This window comes from Mus caroli, unplaced genomic scaffold (genome assembly GCF_978045245.1).
Source record: "Mus caroli unplaced genomic scaffold, Mus_caroli_1 scaffold_7, whole genome shotgun sequence".
Taxonomy (NCBI): domain Eukaryota; kingdom Metazoa; phylum Chordata; class Mammalia; order Rodentia; family Muridae; genus Mus; species Mus caroli.
Window position 1 is genome coordinate 49,722,412 of NW_028227262.1, and position 11,638 is coordinate 49,734,049.

At 44.7% G+C, this 11,638-nt stretch overlaps 1 protein-coding gene across 18 annotated transcripts in view; it reads left to right on the top strand.

The window, feature by feature from the left end:
• Window positions 1–11,098, top strand: part of Foxp1 (forkhead box P1) — a 597,317-nt gene extending 586,219 nt beyond the window's left edge. For all 18 annotated transcript variants that reach the window (XM_029478340.2, XM_085840212.1, XM_085840223.1 and 15 more), the window contains 2 exons: window positions 2,944–3,110; window positions 8,176–11,098. In XM_029478340.2, coding sequence (XP_029334200.1) covers window positions 2,944–3,110; window positions 8,176–8,320 — 312 coding nt within the window. In that variant the 3' untranslated portion in view covers window positions 8,321–11,098. The remainder of the gene's footprint in view (window positions 1–2,943; window positions 3,111–8,175) is intronic.
• Window positions 11,099–11,638: the final 540 nt, after the last annotated feature.

Genomic DNA, 11,638 nt, shown 5'->3' on the forward strand with positions numbered 1-11,638 from the left:
TGAAGTACGAATTTAAAGGCGGCTCTATCTGGAATGGTATTAAAATTACAAGCACATTTTACATTGGATTCCCTTTACTATGTGACTAATTTCAATTAGCGTGCTGTATCGTTACAGATGCGTTCACGCTTCATCTCTGAGACTTTTGTTTTCCTATCCCTCTCCATGCTTCTGTGTCCCCCCCACCCCCACCCAAAACCCGCCTGCGGCTTTCCAGGAACAATTTAAGGAATATCTCCTTTGCCCCTCCTCTTGAATTTGGATTCCCCACCAGTAGACAGCCAGTCATACAAGACAGCTTCCTGCCATGCAAATTAAATAAAGATCCCACCAGCAGGGCCTTCCCTTTCTTTATCACCCACTTCCATTTTTCAAGGCAAGTAAAAATAACAGCGCAACAATATCATCTTTAAAAAAAAATTACTAGAGCGACATAACGGCGTGATATACAATTTATAAAATAGGACAGCAGAATCTACTACAGAAATAAGACATGGGGCTCGGGACAGATTGCATTACGCTCTGAAAAAGTGAGGTAACCAAGGGTAACCCTAAAGCTTCGCATTTATAGACTGCCTTTTCCCCGGGGAGGGAGCGCAGAGCAGTTAACATAAAGCTTCGTATTTATAGACTGCCTTTTCCCGGGGGGGGGGGGGAGCGCAGAGCAGTTACCATCCCAAAGCCTCGCTACTCACGGACCCAAAGTGTGCCATCACTTGAGAACCTCTGTGTTGCGGGTAGAGGTACTGGTTTGATATGAAGCCACACACTGTGCCCAGGATCATTTATATCATTAAGTCCATTATAAACATGGTGGCACCATCTGCTCCTAGGAGCATCAGCTACAGGAAGGACCTGTTTGAAGGTGATAATTTGGGGGCTGCTCTGATCCTTCACTCTGCAAAGGACTAGTCAAGAGGCACAGCAGTTACCCAGGTCTCAGGATCTTACTGTAGCCCAGTGGCTACTGTTTTGTTTAAAGGTTCTCTGTACTTATTATATTATAAAATCTCTTATATTATGTCTGAGAGGTAAGGGACCAAGACAAGGGTCTGCCACTGGGTGATTGTCACTGTGGTTGCCCACGACCCATAATCCAATATCTGTCAGAAATGGCTTTTACTCATCATACTTGGAAAATCAGAAAGAATAAGCAAATACTCACTTATCTTAATAAGCAATCCTATAACTGTTTCCTACAAGTCAGTCAGGGGCTTTGGAATCCAATAAAATACTGTGGTAGCCTTGGGTCCAGCCTCAGTTCCATCTTGACTCTTCAACACAGTTGTCCAGTGGAAGCAGATTCCCATGGTACATCCACAGTGAGAGGGCCACTCAGCTGGCAGTCCAAGCAGAACTTACATGGCAGGGAAATGTGACCACTGTGTGGTCCCACAGAAGGCAGCTGAAGATGGCAGCCTAGCTGCAGCTGCCAGTAATATTCCTGTGCCAACTTCCCTGCTCAGAAAGAATAGAAATGCCTTATTGCAATTATAAAAGATGCATTCAGAAAGTGCTGGATGCAAACAGATGATCTGATAAACCATCAAGGAGTGGGAAATAGTCACTGTACTGGGAAATCATGAGGTACCCCCCCCCCTGCACTTTACTTTTAAAAAAGGAAGCAGGTGATTCCATAGGGGAAAGTGGGAGCTGCCGAGAGCATGCTCAGGGCATCTCTCTGGGAAGTGCTTCAGACACTGGGTCTATCCAGGGAGCAAGACTGCAGCTGACTAACAAGCAGACTCCCCGCAGCCCAGCTTCTCTCCTTCTCTCCCTTTGTTTCTGGCTCATACCTTCTCTTTGGTGCCAGCTTTTCTAGAATAGTTAGGACTCTTCCATGACGGGCCAACTGAAGCCACTCTGCCAGATTGTCTTGTGATCATACTCGCTCTCATTAGGATGGAAAACCAGGCATAGTGTAGTCTGCAAGAAGACAATTTTGATAAATCTTCGTCTAATTACAGCTGCCTCTTTTCCCAAGTCTGTCCTCTTGAATAATAAAATGAAAAGTCACTTGGGCACACTCCCTGCACAAGTGAAAACAAATGGGGTTTCTTCCGTCCCGTGGTATTGTGACAACTGTCCACATTGCACACAGGGTGGCCATCGTGCTTACGTCCGGGATAACAGAACACGCAGAATATTCCACCAGACTTTAGTTTGGAGTGGGTTTTATTGGAGTTGGGGGAGGTTTACATACTTTTTTTTTGCTGTCACTCATTTGGAATGGGATGGCTTTGTCACCTTTAATATGGATATACTTAGTCATAAAGGAAATAAGATTTAGCCTTTTTTTTCCCCTTCTTTTTTATTTTTATTTTTCCTTCCTGGAGAGTTTTCTACACTTCCAGACTTCTGCATGACTAGTCTGAGGCTGAGAGATTGTGTGATGTTACTATGGTCTGGTTATGTCAGCCTTCACTCAGCAGGTTCAAAAAAAAAAATCATTAAAATGGGAATGGTGGGGGAGAAAAAATGATTCCAGTTCCTCCTTTCCTCTGAGTGCTTATGGAAGTTCTCATAACTTTGAGCCGTGTGGCCATATAATCTGATCAGATCCCAGCTACCCAATAGAGAACTCATCAAAATGGATAAAGAAATGAAAATCCCATTGTATTTCACTGTGATCTGGAAATACTCAGTTCCTCTAAAAAAAAAAGTCAGTGACTATACACCTCATTTTAGAAACCTTTGTCTAAACCATATGACTCCAGCAGGCAGGAGCCAGCAGGCAGCTTCAACCTGTAGACTCACCGGTGCCCAGATAGCTTAACCAAATGAAGCCCAAGGCCCCTAAAGCAAAATCCTACAGCACTTGGAAATTGTCAGCCACAATACAGTGTGAACTTGAACCAAAAAGCTATTGAACACACCACATATCCATAGCTTTCTTGACTGGCCTCCCCTACTGCTTCATTGGATTTCTCTTGGTTGATGCAGGCTTCCATGGCTGAGAATAGTATACCTCTGTACACTACCGCTTCCATGGGAAATCCCACTCTGGGCAGCCTGGCCAGTGCCATCCGGGAGGAGCTGAACGGGGCCATGGAGCACACCAACAGCAACGAGAGTGACAGCAGTCCAGGCAGATCCCCTATGCAAGCTGTGTGAGTATTGTCTACCCAAAGCTCTCTGTCACCTGACCTCAGTCTCCTGGCTCTTCTCTGGCCCTTCTGGGCACCTTTCCTATCATTTCCGATTTCTTAGGAGCTCTGGAGTCACATGTTAATGCATACAAGGACTAGTTAGTAATTTTCTCGTAGAAGCAATTGGCTTCATCCACGGTAAGTGCACACAGCAAGAAAATGAGAAGTCTCCTCCATTTTGGGTCTCAGACCGTTATTTAATTCACACTGTGATTTTCCTCCTAAAATCACTATACACCTCTTCGAGAAAGCTCACGGTGTGTCCAGCTTCCCGGCAAAGCCAACCAAGCCTGTAAGGAAGCTTGTTTACTCGCTCACGCACTCAGTTTAACCACTTGAGCTCGCCGCAGCATTATTACCAAGCATTAATGATGGCACAAATGAAAGGCGGCATGATTTATAGATTGCTCTTAAAATATCAAAAGGAAAATTAATAGGAGCATTACAGCAGCAGACGGCGGGATAATGAGAGCACATATAACTGAATGAAGCGGTGGGCCATGGTTGCCTGGGCTGAATGTGAATGGTATCAGGGCCACACTAACCTCAGGGAGGCCACCGAGTTGGACCGCGCCCCTTTGTGGTTGGTGAGGGTTGAAAATGGCCACCTCTGCCACAGCCCCACTTTTCATCCCTAGGAAGGGCCCCTACTTCAGAAGAGACACCATGTGATTCCAGATGCTTCAGTGCGCAGTGAACCCAGCTGCAAAGGACCGTCTTCCTTTCAGGGAGTCTCTCCAAAACCATAGCCCACTTTAAGTGACTAAACCAATTCAGTGTTTCCACCACTGTCCGCTCCAAGAATAGGCTGCTTGTCTGCACATTCTTTCTGGATTACTGACCAACATCTTATTTTAGGAAATTTGCGTGATGGGGATGGAAAATGTGACCTTTAACAAGTACGGAGAGAATGAACTGGCGTCTAGCGACAAAGTGGGGGAGGGGGGGATAAGTAGGTTCTTCCAGCATGGTGGGCAAACCTGAAGTTTTACTTCCTAGCATTTTAATCCCATGCCCTGGGTGCTCAGAGAGGGGTCTTTAGAGGTAGAAGCGATGGTTTGCGACTTGTGGGCAGAGTCTCCCGAAAATGACACACCAGCATTTTAGGCAAGTGTATGATGCCTTCCCCACGATTGGCACAGAATTTCATCTCCCCTACAGCAAGCTGCTGTTTCTCTGACTCTTTTGTTGCCTCACTGATATTCACCGTTGTGGTGATGTTGTATATCAGCATCCAGGAAGTTCAGAGCAACTGTGAGTTGGTAATGTAAGTCACTCCCAGATATTCCCATTGAGAAAGGATATGTGATGTTACCCAGTGTTTTCTTAGAGTTCTGTTCCAACTCCAAGGTATAGTACCTATCTACCTTCCTATCAGTAGAAAAAGTAAATAAATTAAAAAAGAAAAAGGCCCCCACAGAGAAGCCTCTCAATGAGGGAAGTTCATTTGCTTACCAGGATTGAGTGAACTGCAGATGTAGCAAACGTACAGCCACCATCCTAACGTGCAACAAAGCAAAAGCTTCATTGCTCGAGGGACAGAAAAAAAGCCCCTAGCAGAGCTATCAGAACGTGATGCCCACATGGCAGGTTTGCGCCCCATGCCCTGAGGTCCCCTGTGCTGACAACAGCCTCCCTGTGCTGTCAGTGCAGCAGCCAGTTAGTCTCGCTGACCCCCATGCTTCCACTAAGTGAGTCTATAATGAGAGATTTCATTCTTGTCCAGCGTGCATTACCCTGCTAGGATGCAAATTGTTTTTTAACCGTTCCAGTCTATTGAAATAAATCAAGCCATAAACTTTACAACAAGGCTTACAAGCCACTGTGAGGACACTGGCCCGCCCGGCACAGAGGCAGCCTTGTGATACAGCGCTCTGCTCTTCACACAAACCACACTATCGCCTTTCTCTTTCAAAAAGAGAAGAAGGTAGTCGCATAATGACGGTTTGGGGGCAGTGTACTTTCATTCTGGCAAGACCTGAAGGGCCCCCCACACCAAAGGCCCTGTGCTGTGTGTGTACCCTGAACAGGATCACAATGCCTTTAAAGACTAGTCAACTATAGTTAAAAATCTCATGTGTTTCCAGAATGGCTTTACAAAAGGACTACTCAGATGTAAGGGGAACAGAGAGATGGTTTGGACCCCATTATCTGTTAGGAGCCTTTTTGGAAATAGTGGATGCTGGAGAGAAAGGGTGGGTCTGGTGGGGGAAGGCTCAAGAGGGGCACCCATTGTACTATAGACGGTACACTGAGTATATGCCCAGTGGGAGGGAAGCCTTTAACAGTGTGCATCTTACATGAAAGGTCGAAGAATCCTTGCTGTCATGCTGGTGTGGGTTTTCAGGTTGTCACACAGTAGATCTAGTTGGTGGCATTGCCTTCCATTCCATGAGAGGCACTGGGATAGACTGTAGATACTGCAGCACCAGCACCTATGGTTAGGGACAGTGAATATGCAGTGAGTTCCGGAGAGAACAAACTAGTCTCTGTTGTTGGGGACTCTCTTTGGGGGAACCTTCAGTTGGTCTGTCATTTGGAGCTGGATCTGGAAAGCAGTGATTTACAGTTGCAAAGCAAGAACTGAACCTGAAGATGAGTCTGCTTTCCCTAGGGTTTCTGAGCCTTCCCTCCAAGGCTTTGTGTAACACCATCAGATTGCACCCTGCGAACCAGAGATTAAGTACTCTGTAGGATAGCTTTCAAAAATCGAAGCACAAAAGTATGACTCTGGAAAAAATAGCAGTTGACCCTCAGTAACTGATTAAAACTAATTTTTTTTTAAAGGGCAAATTCCTGTTGCTGGATATTACTCCACCCACTTTGTCGGTGGTGACTGACAAAGTCACAGTTCTCACTAGTGAAATCAGGAGGCAGACACAAAACTCCACGGTGGTCAGTAATGCTAGGGGTGCAGGTCAAGGTACCTCGGATCACCCACACACACACAGACACACACAGACACACACACACACACACCTGCTCGAGAGGCCACAGGCTGTGCTTCTGAATTGACGCTGGGGACACTGAGATCGAGTCTCACTTGATAGAGCCTCTCTGCAAATTAATATCCCAATAAATCAGGAGGACCATAAAGATGTTTTGGCCTCTGCTCCAACAGTTCCATTCTTAGACATTTATCCCAAGGAGGTAAATCAAGAGGAGGAGAGAGATTAATGGCTGGCGGTGGTTTACTGTACTGTGCAAACAGTGGAGGGCAGGAGGGTGATTAGAGAACGCCAGCTGTAAAGGTACTGAGCTATCAACAGAAGGGATCACACAGAACCAGAAAAACAGTAATGGAAAAGCCAAAAAAAAAAAAAAAAGTTGTATTGTTCCTCAGAGGGAGAAGCAAGCACTCACTGTGACTCGAGCTGACTGCACAGGCATGTGACACGTCCAGTTACATCGGTGCCCCACGCCTGGAAGGACACTGCCCTTGTTCACGTGTTCAATTTCTCTCTTAAAAGTTGTGAATATTTTTCATTCAGGGGTTCTACAAGCTATATAGCAAGGCCTGGGCCTTATTTCAGAAACAAGGATGACCACACTAGTAAAAACTTGAAGAAGCTGGAACCCACATATAAAATGTACTGGGAGGCTTGGGTTTGTTTTGCAAATGGTTTTTAAGAATGTGGGCATAATTGTTTAAAGCTATTTATCTGACATCTAGCCCCCCAAGACTCCCTCGATGCTGTGCTAATTTTAGTGTCAATTGACCTTGAAGGTTCCTGTCTTCCAGAGCAGCCCAAAGTGTGCCTCTGTTTGTTTTTTAAATGGTTCCAGGCGCCTTTGGGGCCCCGCATACAGCATCAATTATTTAGGAAGCCAGCCATCCCCAGTACCACCTCTTATTACTAATACTTGATAATGTCCATTATAAGTCCCTCCCACTCGCAGCCTGTCTGGGAGATGTGTGCATTTTAACTTGAATGGTTCTTTTACATATCAAAAGCCCCCTGCAACAGAAAGTCATTTGTATTGGCAAAAGATCAGTTGTAAATATGATTTACGAACAGCTTTTCGCAGTTGTTATCAGAGTGGTTTTGTGTGATCGAGCCAGCCCTCTCTAGATGAACCAAGCCCCCAATCCATAATGAGAAAGTTGGCAGCTCTCAAGGTAGTGAGAGTGTCCCAGTGGCGGCTACCAGCCGGGCCTCATGTTTTGCCTTGTTTACAGCTGACAGCGTTATTATTCTGATTGGGGCTCTGCTCTCTTATCATATTGCTGTGTTGAGCAAGCCTTTTCCTCTCCGTTTGTGTTTCCTGGCAGGGCTTTTCTTGCCTTATTGACAGTTTGTAAAAATATGCATTAATTTGGAGCTTCAAGCATGTATCATGGTGTCTCTTTGCTGTGTTTGCTTGAAGTTGATTAATGATAGAGCCTCGCTTGGGGTCGTCCTCTGGAGGGTTCTTTCACAGGTTCTGCATGTTAACTAGCAAAACAGAACACACAGCAAGCCATGATTAGCCCAGCCTCCTGTGCTCAGTGGTCCCCACGAACCACTGCCGTATTACAGATTCTCATTTCACATAATTATTTGCAGGGTGGCATTCGTCCACCCAGGATGTCACTACGGGGCCTGTTATTTGGTACTCCAAAAGATGGTCCTGGGACCAGCCCCATCACCTGGAATCTCTTAGAAATGCATAGTCTGAGCTCCATACACTGTACTGTCACAAGGGCCTTGGGTAACTGAAAAGCAAGAGAAAGGATTTCCATACAGAGTATATTCTAAAGCAGCATCCAAGTCTCTTATCAGTGCAGCTAACACACCGAACAGTACAGAAGCCCCTGGCCTCATATGGTCCCTTACCCCTTGGGCTGCAGGCAGTGAAAATGTTCAGCAGTCATAGGAAGTTTCCCGCCGCCTTTGATAAACTTGGTTTTGGCTGTGGTTGTGGCCAAGGTTGCCCTGCCTCCACTGGGCGGCATCTCTGTAGCACCTCTTGTAGGTTGCTCCAACACCAGCATCAGGGCAATCCGGGTGTTCCCCTAAGCCTGTTTCTCTCTGTGTCTCTGTAGGCACCCCATACACGTCAAAGAAGAACCCCTCGACCCCGAGGAAGCTGAAGGCCCTCTGTCCTTAGTGACAACAGCCAACCACAGTCCAGATTTTGACCATGACAGAGATTATGAAGACGAACCAGTAAACGAGGACATGGAGTGAACCTCTGGGCGGGCCGACCCCCGAGACCGAAGATTGGGGAAAAAAAAGCAAAACAAATTTTAAAAAAAAATTAAAAAAAGAAAGAAAGAAAAAGAAAAGAAACCACGTCAAAAGTTAGCAGTGAAACCCGCCCTCCGCTTCTTGTACAGTCTGGAGGATTTTCGCTACATTTCGACAACTCTGAAACGTGTTAACTCTTAGTGCCATCAAGAATCCCATTTGGGAGTATTTTTGATTTTTCTACTTTTTGTTGACAAAAGGGATTTGTACTCTGTGCATTGGATGGACCTGTTTGGTACTTGGGATTTTCCTCTTTGAGTCAACATCAGTGTTGTAAATTCGATAAACGGATTCACTTTTAGCAGCAGACTTTGAACTGCAGCTTCGCCTGGCTGATGCTGGGCAGGCGCCGAGGACACCCGACTGAGCTCACGTACCTGCGCTGCAGACCAAGCCTTCGCCCGAGTTCAAGACTCCAGTGGACGACCTTTTTGCACAGCGCTGCATGTTGATACCACTGCCTTTACTCACTTTGGTTTGTTTTGTTTTTGTTTTTCGCTTCCAGTTGGGATGGGGGAAGGCCTTTGTGTGTGTATTGGGGGGAGGGGTTAAAAATAATTATCCCAAACTTTTTAATGTATTGCTTTTTTTTTTCTTTTACTCTTTTTTTTTTTTTTTTTTTGGCTTCTTTACCATTTTAAGTTCTGACCTCAGGCCTCCATTTGGGCCCAGGGCCTCTTGGAGGCTTCGCGTTTTCTGTACCTTGTGATGAATGTTAATAGGCGTTTTTATTATACAGAGCTGAATGTCATTTCTCGTCTGTAGTTTTCTGGCACTCATTCCATTTTCCTATAGACATCACCATGTTTCTCTCAAGTTTAAAACAAAACAAAACAAAACATTCCGTTTTGGTCTTTTTCCAAAAAGAAAAGAAAAAAAAGATCCCAAAGGCTGCACCTTACACCTGAAGGTCCCCACACGGGGACATGACATCCTGCCAGTAAGAGAATGAATGACAGAAAAGGAAAGAGAGAAACGCACGCGCACACACTCTAGGGACATGGCAGATTCATTTCACAAAAGCAGTATTGGGGGTGGGATGGGGGACTGTTGGAGGTTTTTTTTCTTTTTCATAGCACCCACCATTGTGAGTAACTGCCACCACATTCTCTCAGCATCAGGAAACACAGCCACGAAAGAAACAGAAGAGAATAAACAATCCTCAATAGTTAGACTGTCACAGTGGCCATGGAAGATCTTCCCTCCTATAACTAGGTGACCAGGACCACAGGCCCTGTGCCGCCCTCACCCGCACAGGTTGCTCTGTTTGCAAAATGACCAAAAAGCCAGCATGGTGACAGGGCTGAGTTTGTACAGTAGTTCAGACCTGCTCGGTGGCATTCATCTGTTTTAATGCAAATGAGACTTCACATTGAACTTGTTATGGGAGTTAATGAGGACTGAGTTCAGCAGACGCTAAGGTGTCAGGTTCCAGTGTGCTAAGTCGGTACTGCAGCTGGGTCTGTAATGTGAGCACCACACCCACCACCCAAGGAGCACAGACTTCATGGAAGAGGACACCAGGCAGACAGACCAGGGCCCACAGAATGAGATGGCTCTAGGTCAGTATGCCCTCGGCCCTTCAAACCCCTCTACATTTCCGTCTGCACCCGCTTCCCTGGCATGTATTTATCTGGGGCTGTAGCTTTTGTTTGGGTTTAGTTTGAGAGCCTTTCGGAGCTTAATTTATATACTTTGTACCTTTTTTTATTTCTAAAATTACCAAAGATATTACGCAAAGGTAAATTATTTTCTTTTATACTTTATCTGATGAAGCCAAATATCCTCTTATTGTTGATCAAAGGAGGCGAAAGGATTCAGAGGCAAATGATGAGGTCCAGGCTATTTGCCAACCTGAGGGAAATTACTGCCCGTCAGCAGAGTTCATTTAGCAGACTATGTAGGCAATGGAACCAAAGTTTTTTACTTTTTTTTTTCCTGTTCTTTTTTTTTTTCCCTTTCCTTCCTTCTTTTCTCTACCTGTAGAGAGACCAAAACTAACTCCTATAAGGAGAAAATCCGGGGCTACTGCAGAGAAAAGAAATCAAGACAACAGTATTATAGCTCCTGTGGAAAGAATGGGCTAGCATCTCAAAGAAAAAGAAATGAATGTATGATGCTGAAAATTAGTATATAATCGAGGAGACACTTAGGATGAATTCAGAAAGAACAGAGAAGTGTCTGGCCGCTCGAGGCCACTTCTAGAATAAAGAGATCTTTAGAACGTTCGTACGCCACTTTTGTTTAAGGGCTGTGCTCTGATCACTGCGTTAATCTTGGTTTATCCTGGCATTTATCCTCTGGTTTCCTTCTGCTTTTTGTTGATGTTTTGTTTTATTTTTTTTCCTATTTCAGATTATGATTTGGTCAGTGTTTTTCATTTACACACAAAAAAAGCTAACATTCCCATCCACTCATAAGCTTAGAGTAGAACATCTTTGGCAATGACTTCTGAAGGTTTGCTCTGCTTTCTATAGAGGGGCGGTCTGTGGTTATTCACGCCCCCCCATCCCCCCCATCTTTTCCAGGCAGCTTCACAGTGTGCAGGCAGTAGCCAGGCCGAGTCATGGGAAGGGGGCCCTGTGCTTCTAAACTGAGTGGTTGCTGGTTAGATATTCAAAAAGAGGATAAGAATCTGGTAGATTAGTTCATTCTCAGCATGTGTAGCTAGACAAGAGTAAAGATAACAGCATGAGGACTGTTAGTACGCACACCTCAGTTCAAACCTTTAGGGAATGAGTTTTAAAAAAATTTTTAAAATATACCTTTCACTCAGTCGTACTTAGTCGTATGTCTTGCATGCTTAGTCTAAAGACTGTAGCAAAGAAAATAAATAAAAGAGAAAAAATTAGATTTTATGTATCTTTTCAGGTGTCATAGCCTGGCAGAAGAACCAACTGAAAAAAAAAAAAAGTTCTCAGGCTTTACAGCAAGCAATCTTCACTCTGATTTTTACAGTTCTGATTCTGTCCCTCGGGGGGGTTCCCGCTTCTTTTGAATGGGGTTGATTCGGTTGTACATATATTCCGATGTGTCTGTGTGCATCTTTGTCTTTTGCGGGGGAGGGCCGAGGGGAGGGTTTTTTGGTTTTGTTTTGTTTTGTTTTGTTTTGTTTTAATTATTTTATTTTTTAGGTATTGTTCCTAAAAAGGAATAAATGCATACACCTGTTTGTCAAAACATCTTTGCTTTTTGTGCAACTGCATCTTATTAATACATTTAAAAAAGAAGAGGAAGAAGGAAAAGAAAACAGTATCT